This window comes from Numida meleagris, chromosome 25, assembly GCF_002078875.1.
Source record: "Numida meleagris isolate 19003 breed g44 Domestic line chromosome 25, NumMel1.0, whole genome shotgun sequence".
NCBI classification, from domain to species: domain Eukaryota; kingdom Metazoa; phylum Chordata; class Aves; order Galliformes; family Numididae; genus Numida; species Numida meleagris.
This window is the reverse complement of record NC_034433.1, coordinates 2,047,903-2,071,981: the sequence shown is the minus strand read 5'-3', so window position 1 is coordinate 2,071,981 and position 24,079 is coordinate 2,047,903. Positions and strand designations below refer to the sequence as shown.

At 49.1% G+C, this 24,079-nt stretch overlaps 1 protein-coding gene across 5 annotated transcripts in view; it reads right to left on the bottom strand.

Moving 5' to 3' along the window:
- The window catches only part of NFASC (neurofascin), a 72,692-nt gene that overhangs the window by 16,757 nt on the left and 31,856 nt on the right, over positions 1 to 24,079 (bottom strand). For 2 of the 5 annotated variants that reach the window (XM_021376859.1, XM_021376860.1), the window contains exons 4-24: positions 23,681 to 23,877; positions 22,823 to 22,945; positions 22,452 to 22,622; positions 20,798 to 20,848; positions 17,078 to 17,189; positions 16,333 to 16,517; positions 16,072 to 16,203; positions 15,667 to 15,810; positions 15,071 to 15,182; positions 14,808 to 14,974; positions 14,265 to 14,412; positions 13,500 to 13,624; positions 12,611 to 12,646; positions 11,769 to 11,870; positions 11,461 to 11,658; positions 10,452 to 10,522; positions 9,561 to 9,783; positions 8,374 to 8,489; positions 7,119 to 7,323; positions 5,453 to 5,575; positions 4,732 to 4,905 (exon numbers count right to left, since the gene is read on the bottom strand). In XM_021376859.1, coding sequence (XP_021232534.1) covers positions 4,732 to 4,905; positions 5,453 to 5,575; positions 7,119 to 7,323; positions 8,374 to 8,489; positions 9,561 to 9,783; positions 10,452 to 10,522; positions 11,461 to 11,658; positions 11,769 to 11,870; positions 12,611 to 12,646; positions 13,500 to 13,624; positions 14,265 to 14,412; positions 14,808 to 14,974; positions 15,071 to 15,182; positions 15,667 to 15,810; positions 16,072 to 16,203; positions 16,333 to 16,517; positions 17,078 to 17,189; positions 20,798 to 20,848; positions 22,452 to 22,622; positions 22,823 to 22,945; positions 23,681 to 23,877 — 2,915 coding nt within the window. Of the gene's footprint in view, positions 1 to 2,784; positions 2,800 to 4,731; positions 4,906 to 5,452; positions 5,576 to 7,118; positions 7,324 to 8,373; positions 8,490 to 9,560; positions 9,784 to 10,451; positions 10,523 to 11,460; positions 11,659 to 11,768; positions 11,871 to 12,610; positions 12,647 to 13,499; positions 13,625 to 14,264; positions 14,413 to 14,807; positions 14,975 to 15,070; positions 15,183 to 15,666; positions 15,811 to 16,071; positions 16,204 to 16,332; positions 16,518 to 17,077; positions 17,190 to 20,797; positions 20,849 to 22,451; positions 22,623 to 22,822; positions 22,946 to 23,680; positions 23,878 to 24,079 lie in introns of all 5 variants that reach the window. The other 3 variants (XM_021376863.1, XM_021376861.1, XM_021376862.1) reach the window with 3 other exon arrangements.

Genomic DNA, 24,079 nt, shown 5'->3' with positions numbered 1-24,079 from the left:
GCTGCCAATAGGTTTGCTCTCTTTGCAGCGATACGGCTCCTACGGTTGAGAATGGACGGTTGTCAAAACTGAGGGATGCTCAGGTTGGGCAAACCTGCAAGGAAGAAGCATAGAAGCTAACAAGGGGGAATTGAAGGCATGGGAGAGGGACTTGAACCCTGCTCCAAGCAGCACGGGGGGGGTGGGTGAGCAGTTGGCAGGTTTTTGTGAAATACAAAAGAAAAAAAAAATGATAATAGCCCAGCCATACTGCTCTTTAATTATTTAAAGGTGCTTTTAATGTGTTGTTAGGCTGCGGTAACAGCTTTCCCTTGGGTGTGTCTACAAAATAATTAGGCTTGGAGAAATTTGATGAATTTTTCATGAATTTAGATGATTAGCCAAATACGTTTTCAGACTTTTCTTTTCCCCCCTTCTCTCCCTCTTCCAGTTTCCAGCAACAGAAGGAGATTGTTAAGTCATTATCAAAAAGAAGGGGGAAAAAAAAAAAAAACCAACAAAAACGCTCCAAATCTGACAGCTATAAGAAATTCAAGAGCAGAAAGAAGCAATTGAATGCCCTCAAAAAGAGAGGGGTCAGCAGTTTTCTGTATTTCTATTGCTGCCCCTTTCCAAAATGAACAATTGGGCCTTTTTCCTCCACTTCGCCTTTATGGAGCAACGAGAAGGGAACAAACAAATCAATGTGTGGTTTTTTTTTCCCCCCCTCCAAAGTCTAAGGCCAATACTCTTACGGTCCCTGATGAAGGGATGCACACTGGGTATTATGGGATGCAGTTTGTGTTGGTGTCATTCATAGCATAAATGAGAGCCCTTTGTGTGCCACCCTTTCCCCAAATTACCTCGCCCTCTGCCCGGCTGCGGCTCAGGAAACTCAAAGCCTTTCTAAGGTAAAGTCTCTGCCCTTCACTTTGATTTCATCAGCTTGGTCCACTTTCTCACACACCTACAGAGCAGCGACAACCCGGTGAGTGAGGTGTTCCAGGGGAAAAGGCCATTTTTAGTGCCAGCAGCCCATGGCAAATAGCCTTGCAGCGCAGTTTTAGGCAACTTTCAATGTGAATCCATAAAATCCACAAAATCTAGGTCACCGAGCGGGATCTTTCAAGAAAGGTCGAACAGTATTCACTCGAGGGCTGTACTTGTTGAGAAGGGGAGCAGCATCGCATGACCAACACCAATACGTAGCACAGCCGGTCCAACACCGCCGGGATGCGCCCTAACAAGGGATGACACTCAGCTCCGTATCAAGGTGAGGATTTGCTCTGTATAACACGACAGCTTCCCCTGCCCTCATCCCTCTTGGAGAAGCAGAGAGCAGCCCAGTTAGCACGGCTGCTGCGGTGATACACTTTCAGCCTTCTTCCAGTGCTCACCTATCTTTGCTCTGTGCCATTTCTCCTACCAGAAGGTAAAAATAGAGGAACACCCCCTATTCTTCTAGAACTTAATGATCTTATCCTTTGGATGGCAACGCTTTCATCTAGCTGCCAGTAGTTCAAGAGCTATTTCTGGATTGATATGATGCCGGAAGGATAAAGAGATCGCGTTGTGCTTTCAGAGTTCAGCAATATCCACTGAAAGTAGGAAAATCCTTCAGAAGAAAAGCTGGGTTCTTGTAGCCGAGCTAACCTGACTGCAGCAAGTGCAGAGGAGCTCTGCTCCTCTGAGCCAAAAGGTTACGCCACTTTTTAGCTTCCCACCAGCCAAAGCAGACCAATCTGTTACCCCCTAATGGGTATAGATATATATTCAAGGAAAATGCAGTAGGAAATCTATTCAGAAAGGAAAAAGTGCAAAAAAATATTGAGTAGAGACATCACTGCAACAAAATGAAAGGAAGAGGAGGAGGAAGAGGAAAGTCTACGAGGTAGGGAAGCAAAACCTATGGGTGCACAGAGCAGTTCCTGCACTTGCATCACTTTGGCAGTGTTTGCTACAAAGCTGCTCCTCTCTGGAAAGCCCCATGGGCTTGGGGCTGCATCCAGCAAAGGCAAAGCATGACTTCTTACAGCACCCTCGTGCAGGGCAGCCCCAAAGCTTTTCTGCAGCACTGGGGGTGCCCAGGGGTTGGATGCATCCCCTAGCACTGCCCCTGCTGCTCCTGCTTATAGGGCTGTAACCCTGTGGAAATACAGCATCTGAGGAGGAGAAGTCTTGGCTGCAGCTCTGTAAGAGGTGGGTGTCCTTCTTTGGGCTACAAGTTCTGATAACGCTTTGTACTGCTGACACCGGGTAATTGGACTCTGGATTAATTGGGGGTATGGGCTTTGTTGAAGCAGGTGGATACCCCTTGTCAAGGAAAGGTTTCTCTGTGCTTCAATGCTGATGTAGAAATATGCAACAGAGGGCAAAGCTAGCAGTAGCCTCGCATGCAGACATGCACAGCTGTGGCACAAACATTGTCCTTGACCCTTTCAATGGTCAACTGGAGGCAAAAGAGCAGCACATTTGGTTAATGGGGTGGGCACCGCTGGCAAAAGTTTCTCTGCATTTCTCAGGGCAGGGATGCTGAGGCTTGAAAAGGGAGAAGGCTGCTGCAGACCTGGGCTTTACAACCTCATCATTAGGGCTACTTGGCTCTCAGTTTTGCTTGCACATCGGGTGTTTGGCTATCATTAATCTGCCTGCGATGCTACCTGCCATCCTTCCAGGTGCCCAATTCAGACCCCTGCTGCTTCACCTCCCCATTGAAAGGGTTAATGGAGTGCATGCTTAATTGGCAGCGCACGCGAGCGAGTGAGCCTTGCCCCATGCCTGTTACCTCCTCCGCTGGTACGGTACCTGGGGTTGGCGTGGCTTCAGAGGGCAGCGCCAAGGATAGAGAGGGGAATACGAGGACAGCATAGAAGAGAAGGGAAGAGAAAACAAAGGAATAGATAAAACAGCCAGAACACACCAACAGGAGACTCGGACCACTCCACGCAGTCAGCAGAGACACAAGAGAGAGGACATAAATGCGTTAGCTACAACACATCGCCCTTCTGTGCAGCAGAGCCCCTCGGAGCTGGACCCACCAGTGGCAAACACACCAGGGCACGGATCCCAGAGGGGTTGGTTCAGCAAAGCTCTTCAGCAGGTGCTTATAACTCGTCCCAGCAAGGGCAGGTTTTGACACTGAGTTTTGCCTTCGTTTTTCTGGTGTCACTCTAAGGTCAGATTATCCTCTGCTGCGAGAGTCGGAGCCCTCCACACAGATCACCAGAGAGCCATATTTCGTTTGGATTTCTCAGGTGAATGAGTCAGGCAAGCAGGAAGTAACTCCTGAATGTCAATGGGTTTAATTTTCTTGCTTGTTTTTTTTTTAATTCCAGATTCCTCTTTCACGTACCTGCACAGCAGTACCACAACACCCAACTCGCTTAGAGCTGCTAATTGCACTTACACATCTGCCAGTACCAGAACGTGCCTAAGTTGTATTCTACCTCAGGGTTTCACATTCTGAAGTCAATCTGTGCTGCGTTTCTGTAACTTCCCTTGAGGATCTGACTCTTCCCACTGCCTGACAGCAGCGCTCCATCCTTCCTCCCCGCTGCAGGGGCTGCAGCCCCCAGCACAGAGCCTTACCTTGGCATCCTGGTGTAGTCTGCACCTGCTCCTCTCTGATACAAATCAGTTAAGCAATATACCATCACTATTAGGGCACTTTTAAGCAATGCTCTCCTTACAATCACCATTGCCACCATATAGAAACAAACCCAGTACAGCAAATGCTTAAGACACAATTAGAATCGCTACCAGCACCAGTGCCTTTGATCCAGTCCCTATGCTTCAAGCAGCTTTTTCAGCGAATCTTCTCTTTTACACTTCAATTTCCCCCTTCTCATATTTGCCAATGTGCAACTTTGCTGATTTTTTTCTTCAGCATATGCAGCCCCATCTCTGATCCTATCGCATCAATTAGTGATGCTGGAGCCCACTGAAGAGTGTCAGGAAGCATTTCATTTCCTCTGGGTCATCAGTAGGAACTGCTTTTCCTACTCAGAGCCATTAGCTGGGGAGGGGGAGAGGGAGGAAAGGAGACAAAAACTCCATTAAATCCAAGGGCTAACTAAATCATAGGTCTTTTAGCAAATGCTGAAGAAAGGAAAGAGCCAGCTTTTGTCTCCCCGGTTCCCTCAGGGCTCCTGAACTTTCACTTAGTGTGATGAATGCCTCACAAGGGGCATTTTATCTCGTTAGGAGTCTGGGAGCTGTGGCTCTGCAGGGGGGGGTCAGGTCAGTGGCTGGCTGCAGGGTGGTGGCACTGAGGTGCACCTCCTTCCAGTGGTGTAGAAATCATCAGCCCCAAATTTGGCTCTTATAGAGGCTGCTGAGATTGCGCCTGGCTGCACCACTGAGCTTTGAAGCATCATAGAATCACTGAGGTTGGAAAAGACCTCTAAGATCACCAAATCCAACCCCAACCCACCCTCACCATGCCCCTAAATCCCTCAGTGCCACATCTCCACGATTCTTGACCCCACCACCTCCCTGGGCTGCCTTTTCCAATGTATCCCCACTCTTTCTGAGAAGAAATTGTTCCTAATATCTAAACCTGAAGGGACATGTTTAGGGCAATCGAGCAAGAGTGCACAAGACAATTTGCCCATTGCTGCCGTCGCTAGCAAACGTACACCAGTTATCTGACACTGGTTGCTCTGGGAATCATTGGATTCTCTGACCTGCACTTCTTGGCCAACACTTGTATCATCACCTCCAACCCAAGGCCAGGAGCTGCCCTGCACTCACCTTCATTCAGCAGTGCCGGTGACTCTTCTACTATGGTTTCTCCATCTCCCACCTGTGTCCGAGCACGCAGGAAGAATCGATAGCGCGAGATGGGGTCTGTCCTCTGCACGGTGAACCTTGTCTGGTTGGGAGAGAAGTTCTCTACCAGGGTTCTGCCCGTTTTGGATCCGTTAACTGGGGAGGAAAGGCAGGTGGTGGTGGCTTCAGCTTGGGTTCTGCAGTGTGTTACCTGTCCCCAAGGGCAGGATCTGCAGCTGGGGGCAGATATGCTTTGTCTGGGAACGTGCTGCTGGGGACATTCAGGGTTGTAGAGATGGTCAAGGAAAGGCTTAGCACAAGTGCCAAGGGCTCAGGCAAAGCTGGGCTCCCCGGACATCATGTTGGGCTGTACACTGTGCTGCATTCAGGGCAGCTTCATTTATAGAGCTGGGAGGTGGAATGAGAGAAAAGTTCTGGAACTGTGCTTAAAGGGCTTTCTAAAGCCTGAGGTCAAGATGATTTCCCTTGAGGGGCTGAGGGTGGAAAACTACTTTGTGGTCAACTGTGAGCTGCAGGCACCCAGCACCACTCCAGCACTCAGCACCAGCACCATCAGCTGATGAGAGAAGCATCCCACTCCCTATAGTTTGCTTTTAGAGTTAGGCAAGGAGGTAAATCAGCAGCAAGGAAAATACTGAATGACTTAACTATTGTCTCTGAGAAGATAAGATGTGGAACGTACAGGCTTGATATCTAAGGTTGTATCCTGTGAGGACTCCATTGGGATGTTCTGGGTGGTCCCACTCCAGATTGATGCTTTCCAGATTTGGCTGTCGGATTCTTAAGTACCTGGGGGAGCTGGGCACTTGGGAGGAGGACAGGAGCAGGAAGGAAAGGGAAAGAAGAAAAAACATACAAGATAACATACCTTACAATACTGTACACATCGCAGGCTGCCTGATAAAGCTCAAGACACTCAACCACAGACAAACACACTCTAAAGATCAGACACTGATACAACAACAATCTAGGCCAGGAATCACACTGCAGCCCTGGGTTTTCAGCAGCAGAGCAGCTCGGCATGCACCGTGCCCTCACATTGGGTACCACTGTCCTCCTGCACCATGCTCAGCCAGGTACCCGCAACAGATGCTGCAGCCATGAAGGGAGCAGTCCCACAGTTGTGTCCCATTTCTGCACATTGTCTGCACACTTTGCTGCTGCTGGAGTCTTGTTACTGCCCCTGGATTCACCCAGCCCAACATTTATGTCTCATCTATCTATCTGCTGGGATGATAGAAAAAGCAGAGCGACTTCTTACTGCAGAGCATCTTTGTGTTATTGATATCTGGGGAGCTGTAACGGGGATCCGGTGCAGGTATACAGCAGTCCTTACCCTGAGGAATGTCTGCTTTTATGGCTGCTTATTCAAAGCTAGTAAAGAAAGCATTATGACCTATGGAATTTAATTATTCTCCTGGTTTACTCCTAATCGCTGTGCCTTTAAGTAGGGAAAGAGCTTGGTTCACTGATCTGAGAGATTAATGACTTTTTTTTTCTCTTAAATGGAACTTTGGCAGAATATCCATCTCCCAAGCATCAATATATAGCCAATAAAACAGCTTAGTGGAATAGGAAGAAGAAAATCAATAGTTTACATATGCCAAGAGCATAACCCCAATGCGACATGCCTCCAGCCCCCAGGTAAGCGCTAAATCAAGGAGCACCCCATCACCAAGCTGCTATCCTGGAAAAGAACCTTTCCTTTTCAAACAAGCTGAACTGCAGCTGGTTAATGAGAATGAATCAGTAAATGGTGACAGCATCCAAGGATGTGGTACAGGAGAGAGTGCTCTCACGCAGCAGGAAGAAGGAAAAAAAAGACCCCATCGTATTTTGTGTTATTTGAGGCAGGATTTGCTTCCAGCCTCCCTCCTCTGTTCCCTCCTCCTGCAATTCTGTAATGTGCTGTGCCAAAAACATCTGTGCTAAAGAAAGATTCATGGGCAGCCGCTGAAAGTGCTGCTATGACAAAAAGTTATCGGCGCGTCTATAAATAGCTCCCGTGACAACGAGAAAATTAAAATCTCCCATTCCTCCTTGACACGAGCTCTCTAAACAGCAGAACGAGGTGCTCCTGCCTGAAAAGCCCGATCGGAGGAGGGGTGACATTCATCCAGTCCTGAGGTCTTGCAGAGATTGGACGGAGCAGCGCTGCGGCACGGGGAGGGTGCGCGACGCGTGGAGGTCACGCAGCAAAGCAAGGGCACGGCTGTGCCTTGCTCAGCCCAAGCAACGCCTCTTTACGTGCTGCTGGCCAATTCACTGCTCTGCAGCAGAGCTGTGCCCTTCCTGGTTGGTTCTGCAGAGCCTGAGCTGCCCAAAGTCGCAGCTCAGCATGCACGTACCTCCTTCAGGTGTGGGGAACTCCTTGACTTCGCTGCGGGGCCCATCGCCTCTCCCGTTGGTTACAACCATCTCAAGCTTGTAGTTGCTGTAAGGGAACAGCCGGGACACTATGCCCCGGTTTCGGTCTCCAGGAAAACTCACATACTGCCGTTTTTTGGAGACCCACAGGTTCTTCAGCAAACTACTGTCTCTCCAGAAATAGGCCTTCAAGAAACACGCATGGCATGAAGCTTTTCCCATTTTAAGTGCAATCGGTTTTCATTAACAAAGCGCAGCAAAACTTGGCTTTCTCAAAGAGCAAAACGAAGCTCCTCACCCCCAGCAAGGCAGGTGGGGCAGCACTAGGTTAGGGTTAGGGTTAGACTGCAAAGAGCTGCTTCTGGCTCCAGCTCTCAGTGCTGGGCACTGAGCTTTCCCTTCTTGCCCGGATTAGTGTTAGGCGAGGCGTGACACATCCAGCCGCAATGGGAAGTCAGAACTTGGAGTGTTTCTGATTCAGAGCCCCGACTGCAAATCTTATTTCATGCAGAAATAAGATTCGTTCGGAAAACAGACCAGGAGAACGGAACAGAAGGAGAAGAAATGAAAGCAGCAACCAGGGAGCTTTCCTTACGGTCGGTGAATGATTGGATTTGAAGTGTTATAGCTGTCTGCAGCACAGATGCTTTTGGTATCAAGAGTCTTTAACTCTGCTCAAAGGGGCTCTGCTCAGACTTTGGTTTGCTTTGAATACAGTCTATCTTCTACACATAAGCACTGGTATTTTATTGTAGCAGTAAATCTTCAACATTACATGTTAAAAAACCAGAATCTATGCTGTCCCTAGTTGCCAGTTAGTACCAAGTATTGGGTTTAGGCTTTGCACGGGTTGGTGTCTGTTAAAAGACGATGGTGGTACTTTGGGGATGACACAAAATTGAGCCTGTTTGTACCTATCTGAGCAAATATGAAGCAGCTCCAGGGCCTGGAGCTGCCTTAGAATCGGTCCCTTGGTGCCCAAAGGCAGTCCCTGTGTCTCCCCAGGTCTTGGGGAGCCAAGGGAGACGTACCCACTGCCCAGGCACTGTGAAGAGCAGCCCAAGGCTTCACTCCTGGTGCTACTCAAGAGCAGAGCTCAGCCTGTGGGATGCACCACAGCAAAGGGTCAGTTTTTCTGTCATCCCCATCGCAGGCAGCTCCATCAATGGGGCCAGCTCGGCTGTGAGAAGGTTAGCCGTATTAATAGTCAGTGAGAAGAGATTTGCTTTTGCTCACTCTGTACTCCTTAAGCTGTCCCTGGATGGTGTCCAGGTGCACGCGGGTCCATGTCAGAGCAATGGCAGTGCTGTTTAGAACTCTGATCCTAACATCCGTGGGCGCAGCCTTGGGATCTGAGTGTTTGGGGACAAAGCAGAGCGCACATCAGGCAACCAGCACAGCCCAGCCACACTCCAGCTCTGCCATCTGCTGGCACCCTGGTCATCCTCAGGTATTTCATGGGGAGACATTGGTGGCCATTTCTCCCTCCTTAAATTCAGTTTTAGAGGATTTCCTAAAACAACAACAATAGGCCAGTTCTGGGCTACTTGGGTGCCCTCCTTTGGGTCAAGTAGACCTTACAACAGCACCAATATATGTAGTATTCCATTACTTACCTTCATTCCCCACATTTTTTATCGGATCATAGAATATCCTAAGTTGGAAGGGACCCACAATGCGTGCATGATTTTTAAGGTGAGCGTACTTTTTAGCAGTGCTTCCACCTCTTGGTGGTCCCAAAGTCACTCATCCAGGGTCCCCTGCTGATTTGAGGCGTTGAGAGGAACTGATTTATATTTCTTTCAAAATAAAGTTGTTGGCAGCAAGCCACGTTATCCTCACGGGATCATAGATGGGAGACCTGGATGCTACAGGCAGTGATACCAGCAGTCCAAAAAGAAGGGGAAAAAAGATAAAGGAGCTGGCTGCTGTTCTGCATGAGCAGGTGGAGAGTTTTAAAGGACATAAGCTGAGCCAGCGGTGTGCTGCAAACAGGATCCCAAGCCTGGGCATAGCTGAAGCTTTGTCAGAGGCACAAGAACCCAGCCCAGGGTGACCCAGAGCCTTCTTGGCCTCTTGGAGGACCTTGCATCCAAGATGAACTCGGTGCCCTGCAGATGGCATGGGCAAGAAATGGAGTGCTGGAATAGAGCCAGAGCTCATCTTGGTGAAATCTCACTGTCTTCCACACAGAAGATTTTACAGAGAAAAAAAGGAGAGGCTAAGTGGTTCAGGTCACGTAGGCATCTGCAGACAGAGCCCAGAGCAGAACTCAGCTTCTTCCTCTCAATGCCTGAAACTGCATTTTTGTGCCAAATTGAGTAATGCTATAAAAACAACCCAGGGAATAGGTGCCAACCCGCTGACATTGGATGGACTCCTGCTCTGAAACACTTACGAGCTCCGTCTGAGAAAATACTCACAATCTTCCCCTGAATAGCCAATGTAGGTCTCAGGCTCTGGTCCTCTACCGAAGTCATTCTCTGCCTGCACTTTGATCTCATAGGGGACGTAGATGGGTGTGTTCCAGACCACGTGCCGTGGTGCCTTCACTGTCTCATTGTACCAGCTCCCACGCGGGTCCCTTCTCCTCCATCGCACGATGTACCGGAGGTTGGGCCCATACGCTTGCGTTGCATTCAGAGGCTGAATGGAGCGAAACAGAAAAAGAACATGAGAGGGAGAAAGACAGCTGTATTTCTCTGCTATGGTGCTCCAAAAAGCTCAGCAGCTGATTCAGCAAACCTCTAAGATCTAAAGTTTGCTCCCAAAGATACACATATCTCATCCTTGCACTCCAGACCCAAGACAGAACCAAAAGCCATATCCGCACAGAGTTAGGGTAGTATGGTTAGGTTGTGGTTAGACTTGATGATCTTGAAGGTCTTTTCCAACCTGAGCAATTCTATGATTCTATGGTTCTATTCTATTCATTGTCCAGTCCACACTCCCACTGCAATTTCTATCCCACCAACAGACTTTAGCTTATTGCAGGATGACACCTACTGGTCGACCAAGAAAAGCAAGAACTGCTCTGTGAACCCTCTATGTCCTTGCTTAAGGGATCAGACTCTGCAAGCATCCTCCCTAGCCTGCATCTGTGATCTAGCATCTTTTCTTCGTCTATTTTTTAATCACAAGCCTTCTTGTCAGCACTAACAACTGACAGGTATATCTTCTGCTTTTTATCCTTTGTGATCCTTAAGTTTTTGTGTGGTATATCACACGTACTAGAGATCCTGAGCTCTATCTTAGCATCAGGGACCGTAATGATAAGAAATTGAATTGCCGTGATCAGTCAAAGAAGAACTCACCGTCCAGGTTATCTCCATGTTGTTTTTTTGGGTCCCTGCTCCTTGAACTCCTGTTGGGTTAATTTCAGGTCCTGAAATTCACATTGGAAGAAAAATTAATAAAGTGCTGAAAAAATGACCATTTCTGTGGTTAAAACCTATTTACGGTGCAAGTCGAAACTACTTCCAAAACAGAAGTTAATGGCCTGCTTTTCCAGAAGTTTCAAGTTCCCATTCAGGTTAATGGAACACGAGACTTTCCAGCACTCTTGAAATCCAGGCCATTTATTTAGGATCCTTCATTTTTTTTTTTTCCCCTCTCTCTCCAAAAATCTTGTCCTACATCTTCAAAAGACACCCATTGTGAAGCAACCCCAAGGAGCCGAGTCTGACGCTTTAGAATAATCTACAGCAAGAGGAGCAATGTCAGAACCCAACACTAGATGCCAGCAGATATTGCAGGAGTGCGTCTACAAAGGTCAAATGAAGAAATGCCGCAAAACCGCTGAGCTTCCTGTGAGCTTCTCATATGACTTTTCCCAAGTATTGTCCAACGCACAAAGCACCGGGCACACACCAAAGACCTGAGCCTTGGTCGCGGGCTGCGGCACACTTTACTCCAGCATCAGCTTGGGCTCCTGCCCAGCTCTAGCAGTGGGCAATGAATTAGCAATTTTGGAACAAAATGTCTTTTGCTCGTGGCCACTTTACACTTGGAAGTCGAATTTTCCAAGAGCTTCCTGTGGTCAGAAAGGATGAAAGATTTCTTTTAGAAAGCTGCTCTGCATGGTGACGCTGGCCTTCCTTCAACAGATTCTGTTGGAAGAACCACTGGGTAAATCATCCCGTTCGAGTCTCTGCAGGACATCCCTCAGAGCCTTGAGGATGCAATTTATGAAATCGCACACCTGCATGGACCAACCCATTGCCTTCCTGTGATTGTACCCAAAGAGGGAAGACCTCAGCCCAAAGTGGTGCGAGAGGTGGGACCCAGCCCAAGCCACCGTGGGTTGGAATGACCCCTACTCACGTGCCCCGCTGGTCTGGTATCGTTCCGAGGGCATGCTGGGCAGGCTGCTGCCCACGTCATTCACGGCAATCACCCGAAATTGGTAGTTGACGTAAGGAGAGAGCCTCAGGACGGCCGAGTTGACGTTCCCGGGATACCTGGAGTGGTTGTGCCACGTGCCGGGCTGGAAGCGGTCCTCCTCAAACTGGACGATGTAATCTGAGGGGAGGAGGGAAGGATCAGGGCATGGCTGGGCCCACCACCAGGAGGTTTCCCCACACCCTACAGGAGAAGACCGAAGGACTTGGGACCGTGGGTCCAGCCCTGACCTGTGATGGGGCTGTTGTTGTCATCACCAGGAATCCACGTCAGCTTCACGCTCCTCTCGGCCAGGTCTGACAGCTCCAGGTCCCGGGGCCGGTCAGGTCGCTCTGGTGGTCAAGTAATGAGATAAATGAGGCTGAAACATCCCAGGAGCCTCCAATCCCATCCCTTCTCCTGGCCTGGGCCCACAGGAGGACACGTGCTCTGCAGCATGTCTCACGTCCCTCTGCTCTCAGTGTGTTTTGTTATTAAATACAAATGTGCTCATGTATTAATTGCGTCTTGCCTTGTAACCTGACCTGCCCTCTGTATGCACTGACATTATCTGATGCTGGGAGCACAATGATGGCTTAGCAGGAGGATATACGATCTTACAACACAGTACAGGCAACTGTTCAGAAAGTAATTGCAAATAGAATGGGAAGGACACCAAACCTAAATGAAAATACATACTTGGTTATTGTGCTCTGGGCACAATTCCACTGTCTTGTCACAATGCACAGAACCATCTCATGCAATAACAGTAACAGCAACACCTTATTTCCAGGTAAAAGTCAAGGGATTCAATGTGATTTATTTTCTCTACCCTCAGGGCTCACCACTTCCAGCAATGGATAGGGTGATTCTTGCACTCGAGAACTGTCACCATGGGACACAAAACGAAATGTCACATTTCTACTCATGGCCATCTGGGTGGGTTTTCGAGGACAATGTGTGTTGGTCATGGAAGCACCAGCTCCCAGCATGCTCAACATCTACACCTTGATTTTCTGCTGGAGTTATGGGCAAGGCAAAAAAAAAATCAACTCCCAAAATAAAATAAACCAAATGAATTAGTGACGATTACCTTTAGGTAATTCTCTTGAACGGTTAGCAGGGATTGCTGCAAGGTAAGACATTGGCTGTTAACGGTGTTAGTTTAGGCATTAAGCTTGGGTGGTGAAAGGAGCACCTGGTAAATATAAAGTCACACACAGTCACAGATCCCACCTGGGGACCAGAGAGAGCACATCCTTCCCCCAGAGACCCCTATCTCTTCACACCTTCTTTCATGTTTCCATTAGAAAGTTAATTAGCTATTAGGGGAAGAGGAAGGGAAATAAATTAAGTCCAGTCAAATTATTAGGGGTATGGGATTTGTATTGCACTCCTGCTCTGGTATGGCACTGTGCATCTATGCCAGCGTCACTGGTGGGCTGGGGAACTGCCAGAAACAGAGTTCCTCCACAAGAATGGAAGGAGCCGAGAGCAGGGACTGATAGATTTGGGAGGTTTTCAGAGGAGATCTGGCAGTGAATGGGTATGGAGGATGGGTTTCGGGTTTGTCATGCCTTATGTTGAAAAAGGAGGGGACACAAGGCTGGGAGCGGCTCACTCACCCGCTGGCTGTCAGCACCCTGAGATTCAGATAACTTCACTTGCAAATGTAGGGCTGCTCTCACAGAGCTTCAACAGCCACATTTGGATATTTTTAGCTGTATGTAATAACTGCTTTTCTTTCCTTTTTGTGTCAAATGCAAGTTTCCTTCAGCTCACATCCAGTGGCATTCAGCGAGGCTGAGGTTGGGCTGCACGTCCTTGCCGGCTCTTGCAGCAACCCAACAATGCTCTGCCAGCAACTGAGCATCACCTCCACTTTAGAGGACAGCTCTGTGCTCATGGATCACCCTTTCAGTCTGAAGTCAACCTCCTACAGTACAAAGGAAGCACTGAGCGCTCTGGGAGGACAGATTTACCTAGCACAGTGAGGTAGGCTTTAGCTGAGTCCTTGTCCAGCTCCGTGCTGGCCACGCAGGTGTAGTCGCCTTGGTCTTTCTCAGCCACACCGTATATTGTCAGACCATCGTCTTCTTTTTTCATCCTTAAAGGGATGAAAGCAATAATCACACAGCTGCTCCTAGGAGAATTAGGGAGCAGGACTGAAGTCGACCTGTTCTCTGATAAAATACACAAAAGAGCCCAAAGAGAAGAGGAGTACTTCTCTGGCCTGACGATTTTATCGGTTGAGGATGCATTGAGTTATTCTCGGAAACCTCATTTCCTAAAGAATCAGTGAATTTGCTCTGGTATTTATCTGGAAGAGGCACACTTTTGGGAAAACAGGCTGACCTCTGACCAGCTCACATCCGTGATGACACCTCATTATTTCAAAAGAAACGGATCGGGCTGTGGAAAGGAAATTACAGCTACACCACTGGCAACAGATAAACATTAATTTTGGAGTAGCTTGTTATTAACCCACCTGTTTTATCAAGATGTCCTAAAATATCTGTAAATAAAGCCTAAGATCAATGTCTTGATTTACTGGCAAGTCAATTTTAACTGCTAGGCAGCCTCAGCATTAGCCTCAGCTAATAACATCACAAGCATCAAGAACAGCCGTTGTCGCCCAGATGGGAACTCAGTGTTTGTCCTTGCTATCCCTTCTGCCTCCTGAAACAGTTTGCAGTGGGGGAATAAAAATCCCAGTGAGAAGACAGATGGAAGCATTCATCACAGACCTGTTCCCAATGTAGAGGGGCGCGTCGTCCTTCAGCCAGGTGACCGTGAGCTTCAGCGTCGGGTCGTGCTTCACGCGGCAGTGCAGGCGAGGCATGGAGCCCCTCTTCACCACCTGATCCTCAGGGCCTCTCACAATCCTGGTGGGGTCTGCAAAGTGCCCCAAAGACAGTATCAGTGACTCAGCTTGGATCTTGATCAAAGCTTAAGTGTGGTGTCGCTCGGAAGGGACAAGCACGCACAACAGCTGCTTGCCCGCGTTGCTAAACTGCCTCTGATACAGATGCTCCCAAAAAAACTGATTTAACAAACCATTAAATCATGCTGACCCTTGAAAAAATACCAACTTTTCTGTCTCAGCAATCAGAGTTTCGCTGAGTTGCCTCCGTTTCGCTGAACAGGGAAAAGAAAAATGCTTCTGAAAATGTTTTAGTGCTGTCCAGTTATTCCTGATGCACCTACTGTGTTTCTTTTTGCAATGCTTATGGGACGTCACAGCTCAAGCTGCAAGTTTCAGAAGATCCAAGAGCATCTTTTGCTCCTACCTTTGACTTCCAGGCGAACCTGGGCCTCCGCTTTGCCCAGGATGTTGGTGGCAACACAGGTGTAGATGCCCTGATCCTCCTTCCGAGCCATGCTCATCTCCAAGCTCCCGTTCTCATGCGCCTTGTAGTTCCCTCCATCCAGCGTGTTCCCCTGGCCGTTCTTAAACCTCACAGCCATACAAAGTACTGTTGTAAGGGAAGAAAGAGCAGGAAACCGCCCTCCCAGCCCTGTGGGCAGGCAGGGGACATGATACACTCCTTACCATCGCAGGGTGGGGATGGGTGAGCCGAAGAAGGGGCAGTCCAATCGGGTCCTGTTGTACTGGATGACTTTGATGAGCTGGTTCCGAGGGGCCAGTATCCGTGGTGGCACATCTGCAAGCAGCAAAGGTGGCAGCTATTGAATGAGAGGACTTGATGCTATTCGTGGTCTTTTCCAGCCTTATCAAATCCATAACTCTATATTAGAGATTTTCAAGACTTAATAGATCTTTTCCATTCCCTTTCCAATCTCACTCCATGAAACAGCTTACATCTCAGCTCCAACAGTGCTGGCTTACCCTTGCTTGGCAGGTATACGGCCATGGACTTTCATTCTGAAGCCCCATTGCAGAGGTCACGTACCCACATACATCATTCTCAGAGTAGCTAACAGCAAAGAGGATATAGGGATAACTTGCAGGGAAAACTGAGTACAGGACATTCATCTTCCACAAGAATGGAAGCAGGAACCATCATTCTGTGTGGAAAAGTGTTTCATGAGCTGACACACTATTGGTTTCTGAAGGTCACTTGCTTTGAAGGAGTTTCTTTCCCTATCCACGTGCACTAGGGCTGACCTGTCTGCACAGGCACCTACCCAGGACACTGACGAAGGCATTGGCAAGGAGGTAGCCGTGCTCGTTAGAAGCATTGCATTGGTACACAGCGCTGCTGCCGATCTGCGTGTCTCGAAACACAATGGTGTCTCCAGCCACCTCCCTGCTTGGGTTGGGGGGAGAACCTTCAAAATAAGAAAGGCAGAAAGGACACATTCCATTACATTTTAAATTAAAATTCACAAGACCCTACACTTTATTATGCATCTTTCCATCACAGCCCAGACAAAAAGAGATTGTGGCACATGATGCGCCTCCAGAGACATGGCTCAGCTGGCCATGACTCAGCCAAGCCAGTGCCCCAGTGGCAGCTCTAGCTCCCATGGTCAGCCATGAGGCCCTTGGCTATGTTTTCATACAGGAGGTGCAGATTCTTCCTGGCTCACCTTCTATGGGCTCTCCATTCACCAACCACTGGATTGAAGGCTTGGGGTTCCCATTGGCTCGACACACCAACCTGCCATCCTCACCAGGGGCCAAAATGAGATTTTGTGGCTCATCCAGCCAATATGGGGCAGCTTTAAGACACACAAATGGAACAGTTACACACAGAGCAAACTGGAGCAGATGGCCTCCAGAGATCCCACACTCCCCTCTCAGTTTCTGGCTGTGAAAGCGAAGAAGGTGGTGAGGTAAAAGTGACGTACCCTTCACTCTCACCGAGATCGTGTGGCGGATGCTGCCCATCTTGTTGGATGCCAGGCAGAAATACTCCCCAGAGTCTTCCTCCGAGACATTGGAGATACGAAGGGCCTTGTTAAAGTTTTCCAGCTTGGTTTTGCCTGCTGGGAGCTCACCTCCTTTCTTGTACCACATGATGTCTGGTGCTGGTCTAAGGAGAGGGAAGGAGATAAATGCTCATGCAAGACAAGAACAACTTTCCTAAGATAAATCCTGCACTCAGAACCTTCTAAACCCAAGGAGAAGGACCTCTGGGCCACACTCATACCTACCACAGCCCCTACACCAGGACTTGAGCATCACCAGATGGTGAGGAGTGCGGTTTACGTCCCACCTTGTGCCTAGGAAGTGCTGCCAAAGTCCCACCCAAGTCCAGGATACTTCTGCTGCCCCACGGACTACAGACATCCTCACCTGCAGTTTGTGCAGTGTGGTAAAGGGGCACCCAAGAGATTTACAACTAGCTATAAGGACAAACTGATGGGGCATCATCTTTTGATAGCAGGTATCTGAAGATACCTCTTGCTCTGAGCAGTGCTACCGAACTCTGCTCTCCTGTCTGCTTTCATGCTCCTATCCTTCCAGTAGGTTATGGGAATATTGTTAATAGCAGTTAATAGAAAATGAAGGTATTTTCACCAGCCATTCAGCATTATAGCTATGAGAGCACTGGGGCTGCTGGCGATCGCCCACCCCCACTGTGGTACGTACACTCCTGATGCAATGCACTCCAGCAAGAGGTCCACCCCTCGGAGCACCATCTGGCTGCTGGAGGTCCCATACGGGTACATGAAGCTGGGTGTTGTTTCTGTAACCCCTCGGGCTGAGATCAGCAGGAAAGAAAAACAAAAACAAAAAAAAACAAAAACAGAGCACTTTTAAATTCTCCTTCTCTGCAACGCTGGAAGGGCTCAGCAACAGGACTCACCCAGAAATATACCTGGAAACTGGAGAAGGGCTTAAAGTCATTTTTAAGGTAAAAAGACAAAGTGGAGAGAGGATGCTTGGCAGGCAGGGAGGAGAAAGAAGAAAGAGGATGGGCAGGGGGAGCAGAACCACGGGGATGGGGCACCAGGAGAGCCCAGATCCCCAGCAGGGCAGTCCCCACCCTGCTCACCCTACATCCAGCACAGGGCTGGAATCAGATGAGACATGGAACTACTGATGGACAGAACACTTAATGAAGGACAGTAGTGACAAATGGGCACAAAGAAGGGTACGTCAGACAGCTGAGCCATGGAGATCCCCATGCTCTGGCAGCACCACATAGGTTCCCACTCTTACTGGGAGCTGCTGGGCCTGGAAGGATGGAGGTGTCTGGGGATGGAGCAGAGCTGAAGACGTCGGGACGGGACAGGAAAGTTTAATGGGAGACAACCATGGGAGAGACAAGACAGCTCCCTACAGATACACGCAGTAGAGGTCTCTTTGTGAGAGAAAAAAATATATTATTAATGGAATAGCTTCCATTAATAAATGGAATTATTACTCTAGATCTGGATCAGTGAGGACAACATGAGATGAGATGGGCTTGAAAGCAGCAGTAGCAGAGATAGAGGTTATGGGATTAGGACGTGGGACGGGATGGGTGGGTTTGACACAATCTATTTGGGCAAATAGAGACCTGGGGGCAAAGCCCACCCTGGGGCAGGAGCAGGCTCCTGGGAACCTTTTCTGCTGGCCCAAATGCTTCATTAGCCAAATGAGCTATTTGGGGAATCTCTGCATGGGCTCTGATGCAGAGAAAAGGGCTGATAAGAAACAGGGGAGAGAGAGCAGAGACTGTTTTGGAAACTCAATCAGGAAAAGCTTGTGACCAGGCCCCTCGAGAGAAATCAAAAATTAATCATAGTAATAAATCAACAGGAAGGTACCCATGCCTTTGGACTGACTCCGCATCACTGGGGAGCGGCCACACTCATGCACCACTCCGCTCCCACACACCCACAGGTTAGCGGCAGGAGGTGCTCACCAGAAGGTTAGTTAATTACTTGATTAATGGATTACCGGGGGCAGGCGTGCTGCTGTTTGCTCGCCTGCTTTGGAGATGCTGGTTTTCCTGGTTAGGATCACCACTCATGTAATGCCCTGCGGATCGGTGCTGAGATTTCAGGTCTGTGTTTATCAATTGTTTTACAAGTGAATATTGGCTTTTATCTGCCAACAACCTGCATTCCATGTGAACGGGCCACAAGCCTCGCTCCTGCCACGAACCATTTGCCTGGGGCATAACGAGAAGAGATAAGCAGCAGCGCAAGCCAAATTTTACAAGCCATATATTAATGATGAACATTAAAACATAAGGGAGATAAATTAGTACACTATCCACTTGTTTAATAAACCTAATGACAACACTGCTTAGCTGATAAGCTTTTGCCTTAGCGCAGCACTATAAGTAAATATTTTGCTATTTCTAATGGGGAGCAGCCAGAAATGATCTGAGGCAGATGTTCCAGCTCTAAGCTCATGGCACTACTGCTGGAAGCTGTCAAAGAGCAACATCTCACTCCTCTGCTTGGGTGGAACAGACTAGAAGAATAAATTGTACGGCTATTTATTGGAAGCAGAGCTCAAAAATGCACTCTGCTTCCAATATATTATTGCTGCTTCCCCCACCTCTGTGGAATTGGGCCCATTCAGCTGCAAATGGGAGAAACAGCCAAGTGCCCCCTCCCCAGCATCCCAACCTGACAGCACATCAAGTTATCCATCAACCTGCAGACTGTTTCTGCTAAAGGTTAGCAGAAGGCTACAGGAGTATGTGCATCCCGACACATCCCATCTGCTCGTCTCCTGCCCCGCTCACCAGCTTGACAACATCCCACAGGTTTGCCAAAAAAGTGCAAATAAGAAAGAACAAAAGACTTTCTCTTCCATAAAAAGGTGATGAACTTTGGCTAATAAAATTCTCAATTCATCCTTTTAGAACTTTTATCTCCCTGGCTGACGTTCACCTCCCTTTTCCCCAAACACACCAGTGCAGAAGGAGATGGAGGCACCCTGGTCTGCACATCAATCCCCCCAAAGCCAGTGGGACTGCAGACACCAGAGCACGAAGGCATTCCCTCTGCAATGCAACCATCCATGCTGCTCTTTGCTTGGAGGAGCTGCAAGTTGTGTTTACAGGAGATCCCACCACCATATGCCCACCAGGGAGGCATCTCCTCCCATGTGCCTCTCATTGAGGCCTCGTTCCATTTATGGAATTCCCACTGATGTTAATTTTGCTTGTTACACAGCCATTTCTATGAGTGTCGCAGACCATGCCCAGCCTGTTTGCTATCCCCTCTTCCTCCAGTTCTGCTTCAAGCTCAGAGCTTCCAGAGGAGCCTCTCACCCAAACCCCAGCTCCATCTCCAGCAGGGAACATTGTCCGCTTGCTGATAGGAATATGTGAGGGGTAAGGGAGAAATCCCCGTGTATTGCAAAAGAACGCACTACAATGTAAGATCTGGCTAATCTCAACCTTTGGGAGGCAGCAAGAACTTGGCCCTTGCTCCCAAACACAGTGTGTGCTTCAGACAAAGACAAAAACCAGGAGGTCAACAGCTGCTCAGCACCACCCGAAATCACATTCACATGGCTCGGACGGGAAGAGGATGGGAGATGGGCAGAGAGGGAAGCCCACTGGTTCCTGGGGATGCTCCCAGCAGCGTGCCCCATTCCCCCATGCAGTGAGCCCACCCTGCCTGGCTCACCCCATCACCTCCCCAACACCTCCCAGCTCCTCACTGGAGCTGTGAGCTTATAACTCAGAACAACAGCTGATGGGACGTGATTAGCAGCCGTGTTGGGGACAGGTTGATGGTTGGACTTGGTGATCTTGGAGGACTTTTCCAGCCTTAAGGACCCTATGATTCTATGGCTTTGGGATGCGTTGCTCCCACAGCCTCCAGTGGCAGCCTCCCTGCTGGGGTAAGCAGAAAAGCACTCAGCACATGTATAACCACACCACAGAGAAACAAAACAAGAAAACAAATATTTGGATTCTTCCTCCTTATGGTCAATGCCCACGTTTGACTGCAAGCACAACAAGTCTCCTTCTGAACGCAGATAAAGAGGGATGGCGGCTCTTGTCTCTCAATCAGGAGGACAAGGCAATGGAGTCAACCACCAGCTTTCCCACTTAGACCTGATCCTATTAACCCAAATATCTCTTGGGCTGAGCTCTGCGTATCCAATTAATAAGCTTAGCCCTCGATCATTTTAAGATGTCAAAACTCGGAAAGGATTTGGGCTGCTGGGCTCGTTCCCCAGCCCGGTTTCTGTGACATTTGGGGGACAAAGCACAGAAGGGGCCACACGCACACATCAGGGCTGTGCACACGGGGACGCTGCCGGCGCAGCCCACGCTGGGTTAGCACGGGGTCAGTTGGGTTAGGCACAGGGGGTTACAAACGTGAAGGTCTCCAGAAGCCACTGTTGACTCACCACTGTACATGTCAGTGTGATTTCGTAAGGACGTTTCGTTATGGGGTTTCTCTGCAATAAACAAAAGACCGTGAGCATACCGAGCGGCACAAAGCAGCGGTGGGGGACAGGGATGGGGCCACATGGGGACCACGGCCCCGAGCACGGGGCAGCAGAAGCAAACAGGGGCGCCCGGAGCCTTAGGAGACAAACAGCAACAAAGCACAGTGGTGCGGGAGAGGAAGAGAAGATTGCTTTCCTCCTACGAGATGGAGAGACAAATAAATATGTGATAAATATCACCTAATTTGATCATAAACATTTCCTCGAAGTGTTTTTCCTTTCGTATAAAGGCATCTTTGACAAGAATTTGTTCAATTTGGGAAGAAAATGTATTTTTTCTCTCAGTTTACTGTGAGATAAGCGTACTCCTGTTATTTCTTTCCAGCACAAAGCATGGGCTGGATACACCAAGGCAGCAGTGCAATGATGCAGAAAGGCATGGAGAAGACGAACAAATAAAAATAATAACAGCAATTAAGCTTTAGAAGCATAATCTGCTGTAAAACCCCTTTCAATTCCCAGGTAATTTAAACAAACTGTGTTATATACAAAAACATCAGCTCCTCGTAATGCACTCCTCTCCCTCACTGACAACAGCCAACACCTAGGCGAACACAGCTGCTAATTGCCAAGACCCAGCCCAGGACACAGCAGAGATGCTCTGCAGGAAATCCTTCCAGGATTTCTTCCACCTATTTTTTTCTGGAGCTGGACCAATACGCCAGGCTGAAAACGTTCGAGACGCAAATGAGCACATGGTTTTGTTTGCCACATTTAGCTCGTGCTCATTCAGGGTTCAGTCCTTCAGTACGAGGCAAATTTTGGCATTATTCGGCCAGCTCCTCAACCAGACAAAAAGTAATCGGAGTGAGTTACAAGTACACCTTCCTCACCATTAGACAAGTGCCCATTTGTAGTACTTGCATTGCCACTTCTCCACTCGTGCTTTGCACAAGGAGAGGGTGTTACAACAGAAGTGCAGAGTGCTCCAAGCTCGGCCTGCTGCTCACATCACACATCAGTCCCAGGTATCAGAACGTTTCAATAGTGTTACCTCCAATTAAGCAACAGACGAAGCTCCTGATGCTGGGACTTGGGAGCAAGTGTCCCCAGGCCCCAGCGGCTCTGCTCCTCCTGCTCCCACCTCCCAGAACTGATTGTCAGCTCCTGGTCATGGTGAGCCCCAAGACTTGCTGGTCAGCAATAAATACACACTCAGTTCCCCCGTGCAGCACCAGCACGGACAGGGTGTCCCCATAAATCTAAACCTGGAGCAAACCACGGCTATCTCCAGCTTTTCAAATTAGGGGAATATCACTTGATATTGCACTGTTCCCCAAAGACAGAGGGAATAACCCATCTGTATCCATCCCAGAAACATAGACTCAGCAATACCCACACTGAGCTATCTCTGCAGCCCTGGGGCACTGCAAGGGAACAAGCCATGGAGTCAGTCCGAGTCCCATCAGTTCTTAATCGGACCCCTATCCTGAACAAAATGAGGGAAGAAACTGTTTTCCCTGGTAGGACTCAAAGCTGTCAAGGACTGAAAGGAGAATCCTTCCCAAAAGGCTGGGAGAGCTCCATCCTGGCTGACAACCATGACACTTACTGGTTTTCACCTTGAGGGTGTAGGGATTTTTCTGCTGGATGGTGTGGGTGAAGTGGAAGCGTGCATTGCAGCTGTAGTCGGTCTGGGCATCCTGCAGCATGACGTTGGAGAAGTACAGGTCACCGTTCTGGCCCTGGGAGACACGCTTGTCCTGGTGGATGGGCTCCATGGCTGCAGGAGAAGGGGCATTCAGTTAACCATAACCTCCTGAACACGTGAAGGCAAAAAGCAGCCCCCTGATTTAAGCCACATGTGGGTACCACCAAGCTCTGAACTAGCAATGGTGGCTCAAATTGTGATTATTTCAAATTAACACTGCAGGTGCCCGAAGGGAGTGAGCGTTCACGATGGGAAGGGCTTCCCCCACTCACAGCTGCTCATCCAGAAGATGACGGGAGGAGGCAGGCCGGGAGGCGGGTTGCACTGCAGGCTGAGCGGAGCACCTTCGTCAACCTCAATGACATCCACCTTCTCCTTGGGCCACAGGGGAGACCCTGCCACGAGAATCACAGCACTGCATGAGGAAGGCAGGGCATTCATTTTGCAGATCTCCTTCTTTCCCACCGGACCTGGCCTGGTTTCAATGGAATGGCCTTAATGCAGAGAGGGAAGCCTTATTTCTGTATGTGCAAGGGTCTGAAGAGCAAGTCTTATGGGGAGCAGCTGGGGGAACTGGGATGGTTCAGTCTGGAGAAGAGGAGGCTCACGGGAGACCTCATCACTCTCTGCAACTCCCTGAAAGGAGGTTGTGGTGTGGGGGGGCGGTCAGCATCTTCTCCTGTGTAACAGCAATAGGATGAGAAGTAGTGGCTTCAAGCTGCACCAGGGAAGGTTCAGGCTGGATCTTAGGAAAAATTTCTTCTCAGAAAGAGTAGTCAGGCACTGGCACAGGCTTCCCAGGGAGGTGGTGGATTCACCATCCCTGGAGGTGTTCGACAACTGTGCAGATGTGGCTCTGAGGGACATGGTTAGTCGGCATGGTGGGGATGGGTTGGGGTTGGACTGGGTGATCCTAAAGGTCTTTTCCAGCCTCAATGATCCTATGATCCTGACACAAGCAGTAGATGATAGAATGACAGGATTGGAAGGGACCTTAAAGACCATGGAACAGGCTAGGATGTCTTGAGCACTGGGTGTTATCTGTGCCTCCTCTACAAAGCAGCCATAGAATCATGGAACCTCCTGAGTCTGATTGCTCGTGCTCGCCCCACATGACCATGCTTACTCACTGGACACCTGGAGGTGGATTTTGCTGGACAGTGCGGTGCCATAGTCATTCCGGGCAAAGCACTGGTACTCGCCCTCGTAGTCATCCGGCCGCCCCCCGCCATGGAAGTCAATGACCAACGTCCCCGACCGCCGCCGCATGGACACTTTGGGGTCCTTTGCCACATTGAAGAACTTCCCATTCCGTGTCCAGGAAAAGCTGCAAGCGTGGAAGAGAGGTTTTTGGGGAACTATGCTGTGTATTTACCTAGAGAGAGCCTTAGTTGGGCTACGTAATTCAACAGTTAAAATAGTGGCAATTGGCATCTATGGCGCTGGCTTTGGGGCAGCATGGCCAATTCAGAGTTACTCCGCCCAGGAGCCCCAGCACCTTCAGAACCAGTGCTAACAAACCACAGAGT